Source organism: Monodon monoceros, unplaced genomic scaffold (assembly GCF_005190385.1).
Source record: "Monodon monoceros isolate NGI ecotype Baffin Bay Population unplaced genomic scaffold, NGI_Narwhal_1 Super_Scaffold_9, whole genome shotgun sequence".
Lineage (NCBI taxonomy): Eukaryota > Metazoa > Chordata > Mammalia > Artiodactyla > Monodontidae > Monodon > Monodon monoceros.
In genome coordinates this window covers 36,093,143-36,118,524 of record NW_021703786.1, presented here as the reverse complement: position 1 = coordinate 36,118,524, position 25,382 = coordinate 36,093,143, and the positions used below count along the sequence as shown (strand labels likewise).

At 46.9% G+C, this 25,382-nt stretch overlaps 1 protein-coding gene across 7 annotated transcripts in view; it reads left to right on the top strand.

The window, feature by feature from the left end:
• Positions 1 to 22,188, top strand: part of CEP112 (centrosomal protein 112) — a 415,782-nt gene extending 393,594 nt beyond the window's left edge. For 4 of the 7 annotated variants that reach the window (XM_029213157.1, XM_029213158.1, XM_029213159.1 and 1 more), the window contains exons 25-26: positions 16,887 to 16,988; positions 20,449 to 20,541. In XM_029213157.1, coding sequence (XP_029068990.1) covers positions 16,887 to 16,988; positions 20,449 to 20,541 — 195 coding nt within the window. Of the gene's footprint in view, positions 1 to 16,886; positions 16,989 to 20,448; positions 20,542 to 21,798 lie in introns of those variants that run through there. The other 3 variants (XR_003792074.1, XM_029213161.1, XM_029213162.1) reach the window with 2 other exon arrangements.
• Positions 22,189 to 25,382: the final 3,194 nt, after the last annotated feature.

Sequence of the window (25,382 nt, the reverse complement as noted above, 5' to 3'; positions counted from 1 at the left end):
ATCCCTCACTCTATGAAAGGGAATGCGGGGTGTGCATTACACCAAAGGCACCAGGACCCCAAGAACCAGCCGTGGGCTCATTTTGTCCTCTAGCTCTGTGTACGTCAGGGGTGGGTGGTACAAAAGCAGATGTAAACTATTTTTCAAATACTCCTCTGACTTAGCATTAACGTTCCCTTAGACCAGATGCCAGTGTTTAACTAATATCCTGCAGGATCCAAAGAGAAGGAATTACTCATCGTGTTTCGTTCGTATAAAATCTGAAATAAAGGGGAGAAAAGTACAAAGAAACCAAAGTACCTTGACTCTGCCTTGCCAGACTATGGTCATTTGAAAAGAGCTTTGCCTCACTTACGAAAGCTCAGGAGTGAAGCGTTCTTTTTCTTTAATTATCAATTAAATTTGCCAGTATTTGTTATTAGTGCTTTTTAGTGAAAACAAAGGCAGACCGTTGTAACTTCTCTCGCAAAGCCGTTTGGCTATGTTTTTTGGGAGGTGGCTGTGTCCTTTAAGCACTTCCATTTACTTGTGTTATTGATTTATACCTTGCTCACCGCAGTGCCTGCTTTGATGGGCTGCATCAATTAAGACACAGCAGAGAACTAAACTCTCGACTTTGAATAAAGTTATTTTCTGGGGTGCTCCCGACATATTGCTTCAAAAGCTTCACCAGGCACAGGTGCCCCTGGGCCCTGAATTCTGGGGCCAGTCGCTGGCAGATCATCGGCCACATCGGCTACTAGGTCTCTTGTCAGATAGCAGTTGTGTGGGAAAGGCCCATACAACGTAACACAGAGGCTGGCAGCGGAGAAGGGCCACCGAGGTTAGATAGCGTGAATTTATAGTTGACCCTGTCGAGACAGTGTGTGTGTGTTATTGTTGTTGTTTACTCTCTGCGGCCCCAGGATGAAGAAAGCAGGTGTCAGGGAGCCCCCAGAGCTGGGATCTGGCCCAGAGGACCCAGCGGTACCAGGCGTCAGCGTATCAGGTCTAGGTTAGGTCAGTAGGAGAGTTCAGGAGAGAGCTGACCAGTTAACTGGGGAGCAGGCAGACTGTGGGTGGCAGAATCGTGATAGGGCGAAGAGGAGGTGAGCTGGCTGGAGATGCGGAGGGAGGTTTGGCTGGTCGGCCCTGTCCAGCTCGCGGCCGGTGTGGCAGTTTCCCCCTGGCGTCGCTACCTCGCGGGCCGCCTGGTCAGGACCCTGGTTTTCAGGTGCAGAATCAAGGCCCCTGGCAGAGAATCTCGGCTCCGGCCAAGAACTCCATTAGAAATAGCTGGTGGGGGCTTCCCTGGTGGCGCAGTGGTTGAGAATCTGCCTGCCGATGCAGGAGACGTGGGTTTGAGCCCTGGTCCGGGGAGATCCCACATGCCGCGGAGCAACTGGGCCCGTGAGCCACAACTACTGAGCCTGTGCTCTAGAGCCCATGCTCCGCAACAAGAGAGGCTGCGACAATGAGAGGCCCGCACACCACGATGAAGAGTGGCCCCCGCTCGCCGCAACTAGAGAAAGTCTTCGCACAGAAACGAAGACCCAACACAGCCATAAATAAAAAATAAATAAATTTAAATCATATAGGCTTCTAAGGAGACCTCTGCTTAAAAAAACAAAAACCAAACAGAAAAGAAATAGCTGGTGGGAACTCACACTGGTTTAAACAATAAGAACTTTTTGCCTCATGTAACTGAGAAGCAGTGGAGGCTTAATCCAGTTACTCAAGTTATGTGACCAGAAGCCGGTTGCTCTCGCTCCATTTTCAAGCTGCGTTTCCTTATCGTCGGCTCCAGCCTCAGCAAGTTTTCTTCCTCGTGGTTGCGAGAGGACTGCTAGTTCCTGGTCCAGGCTCAAATCACAGAAGAGAAAGTTCCTTTCATAGCAGCTCCTTTGTCACTGGCCTGAACTCCAGTCCTAGTAGGGACCTGGCGCAGTTGGCAGGGGAAAGGCAGCTCATGCCTGGGAACTGGGTTAGTGAAGCCAAGCATCGCCTGGGGCCCGAGGGCCCTAGTCCTGGGGCTGCACAAGTAAGAGAAATCCAGCCGTTTGCAGGTGCTGGGCCTTGGCCACTAAGGAGCCTCCTGTCCTTACCTGTGTTGTCTGAGCAGCTTGCGAGGTCTGGGCTTGCCAGTGAATAAAAGGCCAAGTGACACAGCAGGTGGGGGTGGAAACGCCCATAGTGTGGAAACAGAAGCTGTTAAAATCGAGGTGGTATCATGGACTGGTTATCGTATCCACCTAGAATTCATATGTTGAAGCCCTAAGCCCCAGTGTGATAGGACCTGGAGATGGAGACGTTGGGAGGTGATTAGGTCGTGGGTGGAGCCCTCTGGATGGGATTAGTGCCCTTGGAAGAAGAGATCTGAGAAATGGCGTTCTCTCTCCACCCTGTGAGGACCGTCGCCGTCTGTAGGTCATGAGGCCAGCCCTCGCGGAACCCGACCCTGCTGGCGCCCTGATCTTGGACTCTCCGGCCTCCAGAGCTGTGAGAAAGAAAGGCCCGTTGTTTAAGCCGCCCAGTCTCGAGGATATTATTGCAACAGCCTGAGCTAAGACCGGTGGGAACCAAGAAGCCAAAGGTATCAGGACGGCTCCTCTGTGTGGACGCTGAGCCCTGACAGCATCAGCGGGGCTGAGAGAAAAGGCTCTGCTGGAACTCTCCATCAGCCACACTTTATAACCATTTCATCACAAGTCCTGTTATTTCACCCCCCGAAAGTTGCCTCAGTTCTGTGCATCTTTTCCATCCGCCTCCCGTCTCTGTCCTCCACACTGCCACCTTTGCTGGAACCCTGATCACCTTGTGTTCAGGTGAAACAGCCTCTCCCTCCTTGGCCTCCCTGCCTCTCCCCTCTGAGTAATTTCCTTAAGTGCTGCTGTCATCGTGCTTCCCTGCTTGAAAATATATGCCTGGCTCCCACTCGCTGAGCGGACTTCTCTGCCAGACGTCTGAAGGTCTCTTTAGTCTGGGTTAATTGACTGTCTACTGTTTCTTCTAAGCATTCCTTGACATCTCCAGTCGGGCCCTCGGCTGGGTGGGCTCTGGGCGTCCACACCTGCCACACTCATTTTTCCCTTGACTCGTGCTTTCTTTCCCTTTTGCCTGGAATTGCCTTTCACTGAACCTTTGCCCATCCAACTGCAGTTCACCTTTGGGCGCTCACCTTCTCCCTCAGTCCTTCCCAAACAGTGCCACGCCACAAAGAGCTTCTTCTTGACCCCAATTTCTGTTATACTTAGTTTCCCCATAGCTGTTTGTGGGCTAATTTTGTTTCCAAGGAAATGGTAAACTCTCTGAAGACAGCGTTTAATTCGTCCTTGTCCCCCCGCCACATACACAGAGCACAGACTAGCGCTGGTGACCTGCTAGGCGCTCAACATTGGACAGAACAGGATAGGTAAAGAGGGACCCACTGGCGCAAGGTGTGTGTCCAGTCCTGGGCACGCCATAGGCTGGTCTTCCTTGAAGCAGCCCCACCCGTCCTAGGAGGCTCCTACCTAACCGCCCACCAGGCTCTACCATCCCGCTGGCCTGGAACCCTTTACATTAAGAGGAGATTGCTCCAGGGACCCTGAGATGGCAGATCCGTGGCCTCCACGCCTACCACCAGCCACCCTTTGATATCCTGTTGCTGGTCCCTAGACAGCGTGCTGGCCTGCGCCTCTCCCAGCTTCTTAGGGACAGTCACCACCTGCGATCCAGAAACACAGTCGATCCACACCATGAATAGATTAAATTTAAAATTCCAGACGAGTCTTCCAAAAGTTCCCATTCCGTCAAACATTTGATTGCCTTAAGGGACGTTTAAAGCATATATTAGCTTAAATTCACAACAGCCCTTCTATTTCCAAGATCACTGGACCAAGGTCTCACAAGGCCACTGTTAGGACAGGGACTTGGGCTCATCTGTCTGACTATTTAAAATCTTCATCAGGCCAGAGGAAGCAAGATTAATTTTCTCAAAGAAAATCTTTGAGGAAAAGATTTTCTCAAAGTTGCAAAAAAAATCGTTCACATAATGCAAGATAAAATAGTATCCTTACCCCAAGTCTTAGCCTTGCAGCTGCCAACGTCGGTTTTAAATCCACATGGGAGGTAAAGAGAGGGGATGGAGCCCTCAGTTACCACTGGGCCCTCAAGCTGCACAGATAGGGGCTTCTGATAGCAGCCTCCAATGGTTGGAAATAAAGCACACACAGACCTTCGAGAACTCTACCCGAGTCAGAAAAGACCCTTTCTGTTTGTTTTCATGTATAAATAAGGTAGTTAAAATTTTCACCGTAGTATGTTTTACCTTGAGGGCCAATAAACACAAAGAACGGCAGTGTTAGTCATCATTATTCATAATATCAGAACACAATGCTCAGGGTCTTTCTAATTTTAGAGAGTGATTTTTCTCTTCCATTGAAGTCAAGAAAAAAGCCGTCCCACAGAGGATCGCACAGCCCTCTGCCACCAGTGACAGTGGAGAGCTTTCTTCTTTGTCGTTTTTACTCTGTGCCATGAATTCTTCTCAGACATCATCAGAGTATGTTTCTCGATTTCAGTACATTTTTAATATGAAAGCAGTGTCTTCCGACTGAAAGAACAAAAGCTTCCTGCTCTTGATTTGACCTTTGTTGGTTTGATGTGTTTTAAAAAAGATCTGGGCAACAGTTTTACAAAGAACGCCCAGAGACATTCCTGGAAAAGCAACTGAAAATAATGATGAAAAAGACTAGGAGAGGAGGCTTCTCGCTCAGCCTGACGCACTGTTGCTCTTAAGGCCGTGGTGGTTTTGTCTGAGTCAGGAGCAACGCACTGAAGTTTTTTAAAGATACTTTAATGGGACTGTTTCTAACAGAAATTTTACTTTCACATCTGTCCAAGTGAACCAAGCCAAGTTAATATTCATTACTGATTTATCTGATTTGTAAAAATAGAAACCCCAGCCTCTTTTTAACTTGTTTTGGCCACACGGCATGGCATGCGGGACCTTAGTTCCCCAAGCAGGGATTGAACCTGTACCCTCGGCAGTGAAAGAGCCGAGTCCTAACCACTGGACCTCCAGGGAAGTCCCTGAAACGCCAGCCTCTCTTGAAAGCCTGAAAGTGGACTGCTCTCTGGCCCGCCATTTCCCCATCTCACCTAGCACAGATGTGGTGCTGGTCATGTGAGCCCAGGCATATGTCTTCGGGTGTGTTCTGCTTCCTGCGGCCTCCAGCCTGCATAAGAGGCTCGCAAAGATGCCTTTATGTTGGCAAAAAAAATGCATATAATATTTTCAAACTTCAGATAAATAATGTAATCTTATTTTTATAATCTCCAGTAAAACATAGCGCCTACCCTCAGGGAACCCACAGCCTATGGGAAAAAGCAGTATGTAATCAGTAATTACAATTTATGTGATAATGAAGTAAAAGCAGAGGCACTGGGGTAAGGAGGACCTCGCTGTGGGTGTCAGCTCAGCTACTAATTAATTAGCTGTGTGACTGTGGGTAGAATAGGAACCTCTCTAGGCCTATTCCTCCATACATAAAAAGCCGTAAATGGACCACATGGAGTTGATTGATAGGGAGATTAAACAAAATATGATACACTACGCCGAAGAGCACAAGACGGCACCTGATACATGGAACACACTGGGCAAAGGTCAGTCGTCGACGGTGATGGTGATGATGACAGCCACAACTGTTAGATGTACAAGGTTTGCGGCATCTTAGAGGAGGGAATGGTTACCTTGACCGCAAGGCTGAGGACGGGGGCCCTGGAGCAGGTTCCGTGTGAGAGCATCGGGGAGCAGAAGGGGCACGGGACAGCGTGTGCAAAGAAAGGCACGAGGCGCAGAGTGGGTGGGGTTCTGGGGAGAGACGCAGGTCGTTACCGGAGCACAGATGTCCTGGGAAGTCAGGCCCAGGTCAGCTTGAGAAGGTCCTTGGATGACCCGTGCCGGGGACGTTGTCCTTCAGCTACAGCTAAAAAAATCATGCAAGTACTTTTATGATGGGGGAGAGAGGGCTGGGCGGTCAGGTCCGCCTTTCAGGGAAACGGGCCGGCAGCGCGGAGAGTCAGCTGAAGGGAAATCTGGAAGCAGGGCGGCTGCAGTAGGCTCCCTGTCCTGTAGTAGAAGTCAAGATGCAGTAGTCTCCAGTCAGAGACCTTGAGATTTCCCATCGTCTACCGCATGCATCCTGACCGTACAGCCTCCACGTGGCTCCCTCAGCCGCCGCCCCTGCACGACCTCCATCCACAGCACACACCGGCCCCCGCCGGCGTCCCCAAGTGCCGCACACGCCACCTCTGTGCTTCCCACTCTCCCCTCCGCCAGCAACTCCTGTCCCTTTCGTCCACCTAGAAAGCATCCGGGTCAGATTCCATCACCTCTGTAGAGACTTCCGTCCTCCGCTTAGAGGTGATCAGTCTGCCCTGCTCCCGTCCGGGGCCTGTCACACTCCAGTCGTGCCCTTTCTGCACGTCTCGTGGGGACAGTGTAAGCTTCCAGGGGACAAAACCCGTCTCACACTCACTCTGCTCCCCACGCAGAGCTGTGCCGGGTCGCCAGCCGTCACGCTGGCTGGACACACACCCCGACCGTCATCGCTCAGAAAGCCTGTGCGACGTCTTGATGACTCCACATTCCCTAACTTTTAATTGAACGGAAATTCCTCGTACCTCTGCCGTGTGAAGGTGAACACTCGGGAGCTTAGTCGGTGACGGCTGACATGGTGTTTTGAAGCTTTCTGCTCTGAGGCTGCGGGGTCTCGGTTCCCATCAGCTGGGAGGTGAGGGGACTCGTGCACAAAAGCCACATTCTGCTTACTGGAGCCGCCTGCGTGCACCCCGGGTGCGCCGTGGGACAGTGACCGCCGTCGTGTTCCTACTTTGTGTTTTGTGTAGAATGCCGTATCTGGCAAGACAGGCCTCCTTAAACATAGGAGGTAATTGGTGCTTTGAGGGAGAGATTTAACTTATCTATAATTGTCAAGAGTTTAAAAATGCAGGAAAGAAAGAGCAGTCATGGCTTGCCTATTTTGAAAGATGCCCTCGAACCAGTTCAAAAACCTCTGACTAAATCAGGTATTTTGCACGATATCTAACTGAAGGTTAGATCTGGGCACTTGTAGTGTAATTTTTGCTTTAAAAATAGGAAACAACGTGTTTAGCACTGATTGCCTCTTGAACTCCGTTGGTAGCATCGCTGCTCACCAACATCTCTGGTGACTGACAGGCTAGCTGGGCGGCCCCGTTTCATGCGAGGTGGCGGCGTGCCAGGGAGACGACAGAGGTGGCCTTGGCCTCCCGGCAGCATCTGACGGCTGACGGCTCTCCCCTCCTCACTTGCACCCACCTCTCTGGCCATCCCGGTCCTAAACGTTGGTGCCTCCTGTGCATAAGTCTTGGCTCCTGAGAGATTCCTGGTCTCTCTCTCCCCCTGCAAGGAGCCCCCTTTCCCCGGCTTCTGCGTCCTCCTCTGGCTCAGTGGCCCTCAGGTGTCCAGGCCCGGCTTCCTCATCACCTGTGCTCGTGCCTATCTCCCGGGCACCTGAAACACAGTAAATGCGAACCCAAACCAGGCCTTCTCTTCCCCGCATTCTCACTCTTCTTGGCACACGGCTGAGATGTAAATTCTCATTCGACTCACCTCGTGCTTTTATCTTTCACAAGCCACTCAGTCGTCAGCTTCTGTGATACGAGGTCCCCACAGCCATCACCCTACAACAAGAACGTCTCCTGATCCCTGCACCACGGCTGTCCCCTGAGTCCCAGGCCACCTCCCCTCCTGAGCTTCTTTACAATATTTCCGGATAATTCCTCCTCCCAGGAATGAGGAGGTGGCGGTTTCCATCGTGGTTCTCGCGGGGAGCCTGCGTCTGCATCCACGACGTGGGTAGGATAATATCTCCCTCCCAAAGTTTATGTAAGGATTAAATACAACCTTCACGACGTGTGGAAGTTATCTATCAGCTCCTTATACAGTGCCTGGTGTCTGTCAGATGTTCCTGAGTGGTGCTTTCTCTTCTACTTTCTGTACTTTCTACGCCATTAAATCTAAACTTTACTGCCCGCCGTGATTTCAAGGTCCCACCTCCCTATTCAAACGTGTCTTCGTTCAGACAGTATTACTGAGCACCTACCGTGTACCACGTGTTCTAACCTCACTTCAGGGTACAAAGAGGAAACATCCAACGGAGCCCAGACCCTGTGTCCGCCTTACTGAATACCAGTCTCACTGCATAGGTCTTCCTGGCCTTTTATTCACAAAGTCGGTTACACGTCTCAGGTGTCTCCCCCTGCCCTTGGCTGGGGTTTTGCTCCTCCATCGATGGACACCCCCTTTTCAGGAAGGGCTGATCGACTCTCCCTCTGGGAGGAAATCCAGACAGTAAACAAAAGGGAAAACCGCGTGTCTTCCCGCGGGCGTTCTCTCCAGACCCTTTCAGGGACGTACCTTTTGACGTAAAGTGGACAGTTTGCCGTCTTCTGACGCGTGTGAACTTGCCCTTCACGTGCCCACGCACCTCGCCGCACGGACTCCCCACCTTGGGGTCAATCTCTGAGATCACTTTTGATCTTGGCAGCCCCGTAGGTACTCTGGACCTTCTGAAGGTCCTGTCATCTTAAGACAAAGACTGACTTAACACCCACAGTTGTGTGCGCTGAGGTTTTGATTCATTCATTCACTCAGCAAATACTAAGGAGGCGCTGCCATAGGCCAGGCAGTGAGCTGAACGCCCGAGCTGAAGGAGTCAGCCAGACGGACACCGTCCCCGACCTGCAGTGTCACAGTCTAGAGCAGGGGTCGGCCTGCTTTCTGCAAAAAGCTAGACAGAAAAGGTTTCAGGCTTTGTGGACCATAGGGTCTCTGTGAAGAGCCCTCAGCGAGGTCATGGCAAAGTAGCCATCGATAATACATAAACAAATGCGCGTGGCTGTGTTCCAGTAAAACTTCATTCACCAAAAATAGGTGGTGGGGGCTTCCCTGGTGGCGCAGTGGTTGAGAGTCCACCTGCCGATGCAGGGGACACGGGTTCGTGCCCCGGTTCGGGAGGATCCCACATGCCGCGGAGCAGCTGGGCCCTTGAGCCATGGCCGCTGGGCCTGCGTGTCCGGAGCCTGCGCTCCGCAGCAGGAGAGGCCGCAACAGTGAGAGGCCCGCGTACAGCCAAAAAAAAAAAAAAAAAAATAGGTGGTGGGCCGGATTTGGTCTGCAGTCCAAATTTTGCTGACCCCTGGTTGAGCAGATGCATCACATAAATGCAGGTTAATATTTTGCACGTTCTGCCTTGTTTCAATAGGAGTGTTTTGGGTGCGGGTGACAGAAAAGGCAGCCCAGGCAGAAGAGTCCAAGGATAGGCTGACTCCTGATCAAGGGCTGGTTTCAGGCTCTCCAGTCTCAGCTCTTCCTCCTCTGGGCTGGCTCCACCCTGTCACCTCTAGCTTCTGGGCAGCAAGATGGCTTGTCACACCCGAGTGACATCCCCCGGTGAAGTCCAGCGGGGAATGCGATGCACTGTTGGCACTGCATTCCGTACCCCCAGCGCCACCGTCCCTAGACCCCGCCTCCGCCCACCTCCTCCCAGGCTTTCCGACCCCTTCCGACCCTTCAGAAGCCCAGTGTCTTTGTAATGCTCTCTACTGACCCCCCGCTCACCCTCCCTCAGAGTGTGGACTGGACTCCAAAATTCTCTCTTGTTATTTCGCCCTCCCCACCAGTCAAACTCAATTTTCTTTCTGGCCTTCAACTCAGCCATAGAAGGACGGGGTTCTGAATAAACTAACCCACAGTGAATAGAAGCATCTGGTGATGTCCCTTAACCCTCCCACAGATTTCTGCTTGGGAGGGATCCAGGCTGGGTGGGTGGTCTTGAGCTGGGATCCCTCCCTGAAATCATTGATCAGGGAGCACTTGTTCCCCACCTGCAGCGAGGGTCTGAGAAAACCCGTGGACACACCAGTCACTGTTGTGGCTTGGCTAAATAATACGGCTCAAAAGCAGATAAGTCGTGTTTCCAAATGTATGTAGATTATTTCGATTATACAATGAAGATTCATTTGCAATCGATTCTGAATCTATAGAAGCTTTTTATCATGATGTCCTTTCTCAGTCAGAGGTTTAAATGGAATCCTCAGGCTAATCACGAATACACGCAAATAATTAGCAGAAAGTCTAAAAGATTGGCTAAATGAAATATATACTTAAATTTAATTCATGACTTATATACATAATAATATAATGAAATACGTTACATAGGTATAATCTCCATTATATGCTGTAGTGATGTTTATTGAACTTGACTAAGTGCCATTCTTGTAAAAATTATACATGTATTAAATCCTCTAGTCCTCATAATAGCCTTGAGAAGTTTTCATTCCCATTTTCCTGATAAGGAAACAGAAGCACAGAGAAGTTAACCTTCCCAGGGCACGCAGTTTAGAGGCACAGCCCAGATTCAGTCCCCGACGTTTCTCTGCCAGAGTCTGGGCTCTTAACCCCTAGGCTTTACTGTACTGAGTTAAAAGCAGGTGGCAACCAGTCTGCCCTTGTACAGGAAGGCTCTACTGGGTCATGTTATGGGGCACCCCTGTGCTTCAAACACTCAGCGGTGATCGGTAAAATACAAATAAAGTAAAAGATGTATTTGGTATCAAAAGCATGATGAGCATCTGTGTGGCTAGAAGCGGATCAGAACCCCAGAGTGGTGGGTGAAGCTGAAGCCTCCGGGACGGGATCCCAAGCCCGACAGCAGGCAGAGGCAGCTGGGAGGAAAGGCCCGGGGACGGAGATGCAGAAAGGGCTCTTGCTGGTGAGTGACAAGAGACTGGGTCGCAGCTGGAAAGCCAGGCTGGTGTGGAGACTGTGGACCTCCGTTACCTGCCCGTAACCAGGGCCGTGGCTTCTCCAAGGCTGGAAGGCAGCGACCCAGACATAGCCACATCACGGTCTTGGGAAGCTGCCCCGGCTGGGTGCCTGGACCTACAGCAGCCCTGAGAGCACCACAGAGCAGGACCCGCCAGCATCCCGAGTCCAGGTGGAGGCAGTGGCACGACCCCCCATGAGACAAGAAGGAACCATCACAGAAACACGAGAAAGGCCCTGGCGAGAACAGGCATCCGGGCACTTGGTGAATAAACTCAAAGCAGGCTAAGCTGTCTGATGTTGCAGACGTGGGGAGACTCTCTGGGGAGACCGCAGGGTGAGAGACGTTTAAGGGCCAACTGGGCGGGACCTCGTTGGCCACGTAAAGGGCTTTGATTTTCACTTTAAAGATTGAGCAAATTTGACTCGAAAAGCAAAACCAACATACTGGCATTGCAGTAGTTGGGGGCAAACTGAGGCACTGTGGATGGGGATGGGCCAGTGGAGAGGCAGCTAGGAGGTGACATCAACTCTAAGAGTCCTTACAGTTCCTTGGCGCTCTGCCGAACTGACCCCATGGGGCTTGGTTGGAATGCACTTTGTAAAGTAACACTAGGCACTGTCACTCTGCTGACCCTGCCGAGACGTGTGAAAACCCGCAGGATTTCCCAGTGGCGACTCAGCAACTGGCCTCCCCGCGGCTCAGCTCTTGGAAAGTGAGTTGGTATTGGCTGCGTTGGCACCTGTGATAAAATATCGTGTGTTTGGGACCCCGTCCCTACGTTGTTTGTACAAAGCTACTCACTTCCGTCTCGTTGTTTTTACGATAGGAGGTTGACGTATTTGCTGTAGTTTGGACATCCTGACATGACTAATTGATATAGGGCCACCAGACATGTGTTACTTCTCCCTTCCATATTTTTAATGAAATTATAGAGTTCCAAGGTTCAATCTTTTTTTCAACATCACTTTGAATTTTTCTCTGCAGACACCCTCTTGGCTCAGGTCCACTTCACACACTCCTGTTTATCACATGAGTATTTATCTGATTATACAGGATGTGAGCTTTACTCCATTGTGATGATGAACTCCAGGTCTGAGGTTCTTGGTCTTCATAGTCTATTTTTTTTTTTTTTTTGCGGTACACGGGCCTCTCACTGTTGTGGCCTCTCCCGTTGCGGAGCAAGGCTCCGGACGCACAGGCTCAGTGGCCATGGCTCACGGGCCCAGCTGCTCTGCAGCATGTGGGATCTTCCTGGACCGGGGCACGAACCCGCGTCCCCTGCATCTGCAGGCTGACCCCCAACCACTGCGCCACCAGGGAAGCCCTTCATAGTCTATTTTTAAAGTCAAAGGAAATACTGTCAGTGCTGTGCCTTCGAGGGAAAGATGGGCAGTCTGTGGCCAAAGAGGCAAGCACAGCCCTCCCTGTTCACGTGGGTACCAGGTTATACATACGCCGTTTCCACTCGGCTTACATCACAGGAGCGCCACTGTTTGTCATGATGTCCTGAGTTTCCTAATCTTCCTTTCCTAAAGGAAAGAAGATGGAAATGGAGTAACCCTTGTGGAGAGAGGGAAGCCGTGTCTATTGGATGGGATGCTGGAGGGACGGGGAATAGCGGATAGTTCTACACTGTGCTTCTCGAGGGCAGTGGGAAGGGTGAGGTGGGACGGAAATTCCTTCCAAGAAGGACTCAAGCGAGAACGACCTTCGAATTCTTCCGCATTTCATAAACATCATTCACTATTACAGTTGGACACTGTATGTGAATAAGGTTTAATATTCAAATCTAATAGTAAAATAGATTTACATGTAAACAATTTTGACCTCCCTTAGTTTGTATGCCCATCAAACCCTTTGCTTAGATCAACTCAACTTCCCCTTGTTTCTTGCCAGGTTAACAGCCAGAGGGGGAAGGCAGGGAGGAGGGAGAGGGGCACGGTTAGCAGTTAGCAGTTAATAGTCTGCACTTAGTCTGTAGACAACTGTCATCATTCCCTCATTATTTCCCCTCAGACACATCCTGGGACAGACATGGGGACAGAAAAATAGTAGTGGGAGTCAAAAGTGATAAACAGAAAAAAAAAAAAGTGATATACAGGACTATACGCTAATTCTTTCCTTCCTCCTTCTCCTTTTGCTGTGGAACAAACTTAGATATATCCTTCACTGGTTGGGCTTTAAAATGTGTGCTTATGTGGGGGATTTGCGGAACTTTTGTTTTAGGTCAGTATGTGTACTGCATTTGTACAGATGTTTAAAAATTAGTCTTATCATAAATGCTTGGTAACTTAAAATTTTAAACCAATGGGAAAGTGTAGGGAAAACATACCATATTGGAACCAATTGTTGTTGGCACTGTTGTTATTGTTGTCATTAAAAAAATTAAATAAATAGAGCAAAGACCAGCTGGATGTCTGGAAGGATGTCCCCTGGCCCCTGTTGCGCTATAGGGAGAGCACAACTGTGCAGTGGATGAAGCTGCTGTAGCTGGTGGTGTCTGTGAAGGAGACCCGTCAGCATGTGGGAAGATTGTGTGAGAGACTGCAGGGCACAGTGGCTAAGAATATGTGCTGGAGGGTCAGACTGCTTGAGGTCAAATTTGTGCTTGCCTCGTTGGGTTGTCAGAGGGATTAAACACTTCTTAAAATACTCAGCATTGTAACCGGCACATAGAAAGTACTCAATAAACGTTTGCTGGTAGTAACGTCATTAACCTCATAACTAGAGTAAAACGGACGGGTTAGAGTTTCCCATGACTTTATTAACAGATGGGTTAAAGTTTCCCATGACTTTATTAACAGATGGGTTAGAGTTTCCCATGACTTTATTAAAGTCACAGGCGTCTGCTGGGCATAATGATGATGAAATTCAGGATTTGGGTTTAAGGATTCAGGGTAGTAATATTTTCCTGAGTGATAGTCTCACCCACAGGAGAGGTAATGTCGAATTTTCCAAGGGCCCATTTTAAGTTCACTCAGATTCACCAAAATCATAAAAACAAAGAAGAAAGGGATAGACAGAAAGTAGAAATGGCAAGATCCTCAATAAAAGTTGGGGAATATAGCGTACTGAATTTTAAAAGTGGTGGAAGGGATAGTGGTGATCAATGAGTGACCTTGCTCACGCACAATTTTCTGCTGGCTACGACTCGCCTCCAGTAGAGGGAGACCATCAGGTGTGAAAAGTGAAGTGGGAAAAAAAGAGAGTCCAGAGAAGCTATGAACGTTGACTAAAGGGCTTCAGTACTTGGCCCTGACCTCCAAAGTAGCTGAAAACTAAGAGCAGGTGGGCCCCAAGAACAAACGAAATAATAGGTTTGATCAAAGGGTGTTGATGACAACAAAACTGAACCATAGCTGTGGCCTGCCGCAGCTTACTCCCTACCTCAGCATTCAGAAAATTGCTGGTTCCATTCAAAAATGAAATTTTAATTTTTTTTAAGAAAAAGGAACTAGGTTAAGAGCCTTGCTAGATTAAGAGAGAGAGAAAGAAGGAGTGGAAGCAAAAAGCAAATTAGAACATAGATCTAATGGGAAATTACCCAAGAAGTAAGGAGAAGGTTCAGACAAATTACAGTTCTTTGAAACCAAAACAGTTCTTCATAATGTCAAAGCATTTACAAAACACATTGACATATCTCTCTGTCAAGGAAAAAGGTGGGGAGAGAGAGAAGAAGAAGAAAAGAGATGTGTTTAAAGATGATATAATTCAACAAAGATGAGAAGTGATTTCTCAGAGTTTAGGAAAAAAGGTAGTCAAAATCAAGAGATTACAGAGATTGAAACCATATTAGAAGAAACAAAAATGGGAAAATCATAACTGAAAACATCTAAGGAAATATGGTGATCACACAAAATAAAATGAAAATAGAAAACATATATAAATTGATAAGAAAGTAAAATAATAGAGAAAATTGTAAATATGGAAGATTGTCAAAGAAGAGCCAACACATGCAAAATCTCTGTTCCTGAAGAAGAGAACAAATCGAAAAAAAATCATATATAACATGAATATATGTAACTATTGGTATAATAGAAAACAATTCTAACAGAAGAAGCTTTTCTTCAAAGAATTGAATATAAAGATAGAAAGAGGGACTTCCCTGGTGGCACAGTGGTTAAGACTCCATGCTCCCAATGCAGGGGGCCTGGGTTCGATCCCTGGTCAGGGAACTAGATCCCACATGCATGCCACAACTAAGGAGCCCACCTGCCGCAACTAAGGAGCCCTCCTTGCCACAACTAAGACCCAGTGCAACCAAATAAATAAATAAATAAATATTTTTTAAAAAAGATAGAAGGAGCACGCACATTGTCTCAGGAAAATTGATATAGAATCATTAATACCAAAACATATCCCAGTGAAGTTACCTAATCCAGGGAAAAATAAAATCATATGGACATCCAAGCAGAGAAAGAAAGTCACATTCAACATGGAAAAAAAATTAGCCTAACTTCAGACTTCACCGTAGCAATGCCAGAAGACATTGAGGAAACACCTCCAAAGTTGTGAGAGAAAGAACGTGGGACAGAAGCATTTTTATACCCAGACAAGTTATATTTCAAATGGACAGGCAGAGGGCAGACATTCTAAACAAATAGGGATACAAAAAATAGAGCAAACATGAGTCCTTTTTAAGAGTAGTAGCTCAAAATTTCAGAGCCAGTGATGAGCAATAGAAAAAAAATACTCAATATATAGTAGCCTGTGAGCCCTTGATAAAGGTTGCCCCTAAAGTCTGATTTATAAACCATGTGTTTTACTTTGTGTTTGCCTTTCATTTGAGTCAACTGACAGATGTTACTATTGGACTTACGTCCAAGAAGATAAAATGGGAAAAATCAAATATTTCTTCAGTGGGAGAGATCATTTTTCATCATTTTTGTTTACCCTTTAGGTATAAATCACAAGATTGTAACATACCTAAAAAAAATACTTTGCTAAAAATTTAAAAATTGTGTTCTAGAACATTTGCCATGGGATTTTAGTAGGTAATAAAATAAACTATTAGAGCACATTTCTCCCTTAATTTAGTTTATTATAAGAAAATTTGGGAATTAAAGGCTAGTAATTTTAAATTATCCTCAGTAAATCCATAGACTTGTCTAACTGAACTCAGTTGCACATATTTTCATAGTCTATTACCCTATTTCCAGGTGTGACTCATTTGTGGGATACACTGCAATTCAGCTTTAATATTTAGTTAAGTCCCACACAGCACATGCAACACAGTTTTGAATTCCATAGCATCTCAGATTAGGAGAAGGAGAAATAAAGAAACAGAGCTGGAGGAAGGCACCAAGACGGACACACTCACATTCGTGCTCACCCTCAAACACACCTCTTCATCCTGCTGAAGCATATTCTTCCAAAGACTTTTCTTCCACCTTCCTTACCTGTTTGTAGTTTGATGAGCTGCCAGCTTTTCCTTGACCAGCCCAGTGACCATCAGTTAGTTGAGCAAGACCTGGCTGTATTCCAGAGGCAGAGGGAAACTCATGAATCAGAGATGCTCATGATGACAAGGGCCCTCTGGTTACCTGTATGGGGAGGCTTGGAGACACAGCTGTGCAGATTTTCCTTCACTCGCATCTTCATAATCACGTGATGATATCAAGCACCCAGGTACCTAGATGGTTAGCGGGGAGTGTCTTAGCCAAACAGATGACATACCATGAATTGTCCTCACACACAGCTTAGTATGATCCCAACCCACACCCTGATCAAGAAGAGGATGTAGGATTAGCATCATGTGTCCATAATGAGTGGAGAAGAGAGGACAGGTATTTTCCTTATCCAATGCCAAAAATTGTGTCAATGAGGATTTTAAAGAAATAAAGTGCTGGTGCAGGGACTCTCTCTCCCAGATTGACAAGGACAGAGCACCTTGTTCAGTTTGTGTTTCCCCTTATTTCATCTCAGTTGTCTGGTTTCTGACCACATGTAACAAACTTACCTTTGTAATGAATGGACATTATTCTGGGATTTCTTAAATTCAAAACAATCATTTCTGTGGTTAAAAAGATACGCTTTTTTTGTTCATTTTAGATAACTTACATACGACAAGAATATGAAACAAAATTTAAAGGATTGATGCCAGCATCTCTAAGACAAGAACTTGAAGACACTATCTCCTCCCTAAAGTCACAGGTAATTTGTAGAATCAGGGAATTTTCCAAGGGTTTAGATCAGCGGTCCCCAACCTTTTTGGCACTAGGGACCGGTTTCATGGAAGACAGTTTTTCCACGGCCGGCGGGGGGCGGGGGGGGGGCGCGGGGGGCGGGGGGATGGTTCGGGTGATAATGTGAGCGACAGGGAAGCTTGCCCGCCGCTCACCTCCTGCTATGCGGCCCAGTTCCTAAAAGGCTGTGGACCAGTACCGGTCCACGGCCCGGGGGGGCTGGGGACCCCTGGTTTAGATGATGTGCATATCTTAATTAATGTTTGTTTCTGAACTGATGCCAGAAATCCATGTGATGTCACAGAATAACCGAGTGCCCAGGATGAATTGTTTTTTGTTTTGTGGGGTTTTTTAGAACTTTTTCTTACCAGCTTAAAACTCTTTGTCTCGATAAGATTTTCTTAAAAGCATCCTTGAAATTGAAAATCTCAGTTATGGTTACTTTTATTTACAGTCTGCATTCCAACACAGACTCACCCTTTTATTCTTGGTTCCAGGCCCAAAATGCCATCAGTTAGCACATTGCTAACTCCTTATCATGTGAAAGTGCAGAGAAATAAAAAACATGGCTAAGTTAGAAGCATTTTTATTCTGGTGTATTTTATATGATTGTCAGAGATAACAAGATGCATTTTAGGATCGAGGCAGGATAACGACATGGTATTCAAACAATTCGGTTAAATATTGATATTTCTGCTGATACAGTAGTTTATAAGAGATAAAATTGACTTCAATTTAGATATTAATTAAAAACTTCCTACATAAGTTTTCTCTAAAACAAGTTTTATATATTGCTGTAAATATTTTATATAGCATTAGTTTTATAGATTCCTGGTTTTTTAAAAAAATGTTTTAACTCAACATGAGAAGAAGTTCACATATTCCCATTTCTAATACACTTAGAAATTTAAAACATACCTTTTTCCTGGAAAAGCTCTGCAAGGGAAAGATTTCTTTTCTCTTTGTGCCAAGAACAATGCCTGTCACAGAGTAGGTCCTCAATAAATTTATTTGCGAATGAAACAAATGCTGTAGTTTGATGAAATTCACGTTAGCTATTTATAATGTATAGGACAGATACGTGGAGCAGATGTTAGCCGTGCCTTTTCTGTTCCCTTCAGCAAAAGTCTCTTATCTGAAAATGAAAAGTTCATTGCATCAACCCTTATGCTACTGTTAGCTATCGCTTCTGTAGGCTAAGAAGTTTGGCTGTGCCCACTCCTACCTATAAAAATAAGTATGACAGGAGAGTGTTAACTTACAAAGGATTAGGTCGTCTTTATTTACGTGGAAGGCTCTCCTCAAGATGTGGCTTACCCATTCACTTGGTAGGAGGGCTTCCTTAGGGTCAGCTGTGTAGGACCCAGCACCTTCAGAGGAGGTATTTTTAAGAAAAAAAGAAAGAAAAGAAAGAGAAATCTGATATCCACCTGCAGGGCTTCTGTTATCATTCACATCATTTCACTGTAATAAAAGCCACTCAGCCTCCTAAAACTGGATGTTGACCCAGAAAGAGAGCTGCCAGCTGCGTGAGGGCCTCAGAATCGGCAGCTGTGCGGAGGTGCAGACCACAGAGCGAGCAGATTTAGTTTGAGAGCGCAGGTGCCTGTGTTTTTGAAAATTGTTGGAATTCCAGTGGCAAAGCACGGTGGAGGCAGGGAAGTGGGATCAGTGTAGTCCTTGCATCTGTCAAAGTTATCGGTGGTCCTGTGGGTCACTGGATTAATTGGATAAAATTCAGACCAGGGTGATGTAAAGAGTCAGAAAAGCAGCGGGACCACTTTGATATGTACCCATTTAGAAAAGCCGTGCTCAGGGAGATCAGCTCGGTGCTTTGTGACCACCTAGAGGGGTGGGATAAGGGAGGGTGGGCGGGAGACACAAGAGGGAGGGGATATGGGGATGTATGTATACGTATAGCTGATTCACTTTGTTATACAGCAGAAACTAACACACCATTGTAAAGCAATTAGACTCCAATAAAGATGTTAAAAAAAAAAGAAAAGCCGTGCTCCCTCTCTCCAAGCACAGTTTCTACTCTGCCAGCTGTCCTGTCTTGCATAACCATGTTTCAGAATCGACCGTTGCCATGGTTTCAGTTCAGACCAAAGAGACAAGAGTAAAGCTCCAAAGTGATCAGATGCCACTAACTCCTGATCACGTTAAGCCATAGTGTAAGTTATCCGGAAACCACTGCTAGTAGGTTGTGTCAAGTCCAAACAGCTCTGCAGTGTGGGGTTTGAACTGGGTTCTGTAGCCTCTGATGGAGTGCCAGTGGGGATGGGATGTGATCAAATACAAAACCACAGCTTTTGAATTTATGCCTGATACAAGTATTTTTAATAGTATAGAAATTTATGCTTCAGGATAATCCAACCGTGCTGTGAAGGTCTGACTGAAGAGACTATTCTTGACAGCCCAGTTTCCCCCATCCGTAGCCCCTCAGGGGCAGGGGCCACAGGGTGGCACCTGCCAGGATCTCTGGACTAGGCAGTTCCTGTTAGTCACTTCCTGTCATCCTCATGACCTTGGGAACTGGCTGTCGTTCACCCCATTGCACAGATGAGGCATCAAGAGAAAAAGGAACTTTCCTAGAGCTATGGAGGCCAAGTCAGGAGCTGAACGCCAGTTGGCCTAACTCCAGACAAAGCGCAGGCTCTTTCCACGACAAAACACTACCTCTGCAACCTCAGGGAATCCCCGGAGAGATTAAGATTTCTAGTAGGCAGTAATGTTGTTTCCACTCACTCACTCATTCCTGAAACAGCTAGGGAATGCCAGCTACATGTCCAGCCCTGAAAAAGAAACTGGGGTTACAGAGATGCTCCAACATTATCCCTGCCCCAGGAGAGCTCTCGGGCATGAGGGAGAGATGTGAAGACAGATCACCAGAAGGCAGTTGGAAAAGTGCTAAGAACAGAACAGGAGAGCACAGAGGAGGGGCCGCTGGCTGCCTGGGGCAGGAGGTGATGAGGGGCAGGGCTGGAGGGGGGCGGGGCAGAAGAATTCAGGAGCAGAGGTGACCTTGAACCCAGCAGTGGACAGTGAATAGGAGGTAGTTGGCCAAGCATTCCCAAGCAGACGATGGCAGATGGCCGCAAAGGGCCAAAGGGCCGCAGAGTAGGAAGGATGCGAGGTGGAAGGTGGTGATGGTGGAAGAGAGGGGATGAAGCGCCCAGGTGGGCCAGGGCCAGGTCCAAACAGCTCTGCAGTGCGGGGTTTGAACTGGGTTCTGTAGCCTCTGATGGAGTGCCAGTGGGGATGGGATGTGATCAAATACAAAACCACAGCATTAGCACTCAACAGATCCTCTGCGTTTTATCTAGAGAGTTGTCTGAATTTAAATAAAATCCGACCAGACACTGTATCTGCACAGTGTCGCCCTGTAAGCCACCTTCACCTCTTCTCACACGAGGTCTCTTTTCTAGGTTAACTTTCTGCAAAAGAGGGCATCCATCCTTCAAGAGGAGCTGATGACCTACCAGTGCAGAAGGTACTGTTGTGGCCGGAATGTCTCCTGAGTAGTTTGTACTGTCTGCACCTGTGGGTCTCCTGGTTGGGTGTTAAAATCTTCATTAAAAATGCGTTGGGGCTTCCCTGGTGGCGCAGTGGTTGAGAATCTGCCTGCCAATGCAGGGGACACGGGTTCGAGCCCTGGTCTGGGAGGATCCCACATGCTGCGGAGCGACTGGGCCCGTGAGCCACAACTACTGAGCCTGCGCATCTGGATCCTGTGCTCCGCGACAAGAGAGGCCGCGACAGTGAGAGGCCCGCACACCGCGATGAAGAGTGGCCCCCGCTTGCCTCAACTAGAGAAAGCCCTCGCACAGAAACGAAGACCCAACACACCCAAAAATTAATTAATTAATTAATTTAAAAAATTCGTAAACATATCAGTTTTAAAAAAAAAGACTTATTTTTCGTAAAAAGCCTGTCTTGGAGAAGACCCCCTCCTTGCACCATCCAAACGAGATGTGGGTCCGCCAGTGCCTGACAAGGCCAGGCTCACCTGCAGAGTCACGACAGGACATTGTCTTGAAGCCCAGTTGCAGGGTTAAGGAGACTCTGTCTTCCTCTTAAGAGAGTGAGACGGCGTGGCCCTCAGTGTGGCCACCCGCATCTCCAGAGCCCCACATCCCTGGACGCTTGGCTCCATAGCAGATGTTTGCCAACCCCAAATATCAACAGAAACACGGCTCCGTGGTGTCCAACACTGTGCCCCCAGGAGCGCACACCTCGGGGGTGCAGGAGACCCTTCCAGTCAAAGGTTCCCAGAGACGTCACTGACGTAGGTCACATTTACCTGCTCTGACAGCCCTCCTCTTAGTACGGTGAAAGGCTGAACCATTCAGTTGGCACTGAATTAAAAGTAAAAACTTTGGATACACAGTACCATGTATAAAATAAACAGCGAGGACCACAGGGGACTATAGCGCAGGGGACTATATTCAATATCTTATAATAATCTACAATGGAAAAGAATCGAAAAAATATGTACATAGATACATTTGAATCACTTTGCTGTACACCTGAAACACAATATTGTAAATCAACTATACTTCAGCTTTAAAAAAGTAAAAACTTTGTGACTCATTCACTTTTCAAAAGATTCTTGGTATAGATAGGACTTGATCCCTTATGGGTGTAAATGATGAAAATTTGATATCAAATATACTTTTTAGCCTCTCTCCAGCTCCTCCTGAGTTAGAACATATTTTGTTATGGACGTGCCCGTTAAACCTAGAGAAAGTTGTAACTTTGGGGTTTTTGATCTTCAGGTAACCGCATGGTGACATACCTGAGTAACCCAGGAGAGTGGGATGGATCTAACCGTCTGGACAGAGCTTTGGATTTCTTCCCACAGGTTTGAAGATTTGGATGTTGTAAATTGTGAGATCAATGGCATTTTTTAATACTTAAATGTAATTGAGATCATAAAAACATGCATCACTCGTACACTAACGGGGTGGTTTTATTTGTGTCTGCCTACATTATTTTTTTTAACATTCCTTTATTCCTGATTTCCATATCTGTGTGCATTTGAGTGTGTACTGAGAACTGCTTATATTGGGAAAAGAAATGATTTTTTGCGATGCCTTGTTAATGCCTTTACACAGAATTTTACCAGTTGCAGCTGACCAAGATCACGTTTGTAGAATCATATCAAAAAATTTAACGTTTACATTGTTTTCGTGTTCATGTTCATATATTATTAAAATATTACTTTGTGTTTATCAGTTTTATTTCTACTTTTTAATTGCACCTCGTTTGCTAAAATAAATATGACATGGCAGTTTTTTCCCTAGGATATACTGACCATCTCAAATTGTGCTACGGGAAAAAATACCTATGTCATGTCAGAAATCAAATCCATAAGTAGTGCATTTATTTAGAATAAAAGTCACTGAGTCATCTGACATCAGTCCAAGTATTTGTCATGTTGGTTGTCAGTCTCATCTGGGACCAGAGGCAGGATAGGGTACGAATTTTATGTAGCAGCTCTGGTTTTATTGTTACTTGCTTGATCTCTGATTTTATGGTTGTGGTTAATTATAATATCAATTGACGCTCCTTAAGGAAGCCTGAAAATGTCAAGATGTGTTAGGAGGACGCTCAGCACACCAGCAAGTGATGACAGAATGAGCTTCGCTCGCTCCTGTTTTCCTTGTGGGGAGAACTTGGTGTTGGCGCCCGAGGCTGGGTGTTTTAAGTCCCCACCCGAATGCCAGTCAGCAGTTCTGTGCGGATTGGTCAACACTGATTTGCCAAGGGAACTTTGAACCGCCGCGGATGGTCGTGTTCTCTTGGCTGTGCTGTGGCGCGTATGCCGCGGGCCCTCGGAGGCTCTCGGAAGATCTGGGGCGTGCGCAGGGCTGTCATCACCCGGTTGGCTGTGAAAGGACAGGGCAGAACGTTTACTTCGTTTTTCAAATTCGTTTCCCTTTCCCACGCCCATCTTCGTTGTTTGCTGCCCAGGATTAATTACCCTTTTTTGTACTGTAACTGAGACCTGGGATAATAAGGAAGTAGCAGGTTTCCCAGCCACTTCCACAGCCAGGCCAGGGTCAGCAAGAACACCGCCTGGTCATCAGTGAGAGGCCTCAGAGTCCTGCACTGGATCGTCTCGGCCTGGTCACCACGCTGCCTGCTAAGGTTCACCCGACACCTCCTCCAGGAATGTAGGTCTCTGTCCTCTGAAAGATCGGGTTTTCCTTGCATGTGAAATAAATGATAGCACTGGCCTAAAGACTGTTCGGAGAAAAAGCAAAACTGTATCAGATGCTATTAAAACTAGCTAACAAGGAAAGACAGTTGGTACTCAGACTGATTTAGCACTCGGTAGGGAACGATTGCGACACCGTGATTAATTTTAAGCCCTTCTGTACAGACCGTGGCAAACGGGTTGACGGTCAGCAGATTTCATTAGGAAGGTTATTTAGCGGCTTGAAGTGAAAATACCTTGTGAGTTGCGTCGTGCGCTGCCATTGGGTAAATAGGTGTTTGGGAAAGTTGCCTGCTGTTCTTTCTTTTCCTTATTTCAAGGGTTATGAAATTACAAACATGGGTGGACCTTGCACATCACCCAGATCCGGTTTCCCTTCTGAAGAGTGTCGTACAGGTCAGTTGGATCGTGTGTGGTAGGGGCTAGGTGGCTGACACTAGTGTTTTTGTAAACGTCCTCTGATAAGGAAGAGGAAGAAAGATTGCACTTGGCATGTTGAAAATTCCTTACTGAGTTGAGTACTCAGTTTAAAAGTGGCTACCGGGAGAGAAAGCAAGTGCTTCGGAATAAATTATAAACAGTGTGCCTTATTATAAAATCATCTAAGATGTCATCCTCTCTTTTATCTGGTGGAAGATCGATTGCCCATCACAAGTACCTAATTTAGTCACATTGCCAGCAGTTGTGGGCACTACCCCTGAGTCAAGCACCTGTGCTTTTTCCACCTCAACATGCCACGGTCGACAGGTAGTGGCTGGCAGAGCTGAGCAGGAGGAAAGGTGTGGGGTCATGGTGCCCTCGGTGTGCACGTCTGCCCGGTGAGGGGGCAGCAGGAGAGCAGTAACAGGAACGCTGGCACCGGTCGTCGGCACGCGTCAGGGTTTCGTCTGATCCACCGTTTCTGCGTCGCCCCACAGTGAGCCATTTCAGGGGTCTGGCCTCTGGTTTGGCCACATCCCCGCTCAACAATCAGCTGTCCTCCGAGGGCAGCCGCCCAGGGGCACAAGGGAGAAAAGAGGACAGAGAGGGAGGGAACGGAGAAGGGGCGGACTTGCTTCCTAGTTTGTACAAAAGGGTTGACTGAGACTCGAGGGAAATAGCTCGGATTCGAGCCTTATCCTGTAATGTCACAGACGAGCAACAACTTCCTCGGAAACAGGCACGTGGCTCTATGGCGAGCAACCTCATTAAAGGCATCGGCAGAGAAAGTGCAGAAAGAAGAAACTGAGTTTGAATGAACAATTAACAGCTTTCTTATTGAAGTGCCTGCCCATCTGCAGAAGGCAGGGGTGTCTTCGCTTTCTTTCTAAGAGTAGAAAGGAAAAGGTAAAACATCAAAAATGGTGGGAGGAAAGTTTCAGAACACGAGGTCATTTGAATTCATAGTTTCCTTTAAAAAAAACTATCTCCTCAGCTTTCATATTTTGTTCAGAAAGGTCGTCTCTTTTAAGCCTTGTCATTAGAGACGGTTTGCTCTTTAAAGTGGATTATCAAAGGGTGTAGAAATTGCAAGTTACTGAAACTAAAATGCATGATCGATTTTAAGTCTGCTAACTAAAGCTTACTTAGAATTGGATGTGCTTTTGCCCTGGCAGCCCCTTTGATAAAACCAGGAAAAGATACATGGTTGGTCAATTCAAAGTAGGAAAAGATGATAATTAGATAAAACTTTTTTTCAAGTATTGAAGTGGTTCCTGGATTTTGAGACTTGATTAGGGAGTAGTGGCATAGGCTGTATTTGAAAAGGAAAAATTGAAGAGCCCAGATTTTGACCTGTATTAACATTCTTCTCTATAGTTTTAAGAGCTGAATCAAACCTCAGATCATATTATTTACCTCTCAATGAGGGAAGAAAAATGCAACTTGAAACATAAGGTTGAAGGAATTTTAAAATCTGGATCCCTCACCAGTATCTAAGGCAGCTGAAGATCCGTGCTTCTAGACATTTCAGTTATTTCAGTTTTAAGCAAGGATTTCCACCAGGCAAATGGTTTAAAACCAAAGGCCCAAGATGTTCCTATAGATTCTGCTGTTTTTAGAACTGAGCTTGGTCTAGACCTGAGGCTGATAAATACTCTTGTATCCTCTTTGGGAGTCTCCCGTCTGAGAGCGGTCTTACGGAAAACAGCTAGGTGCACA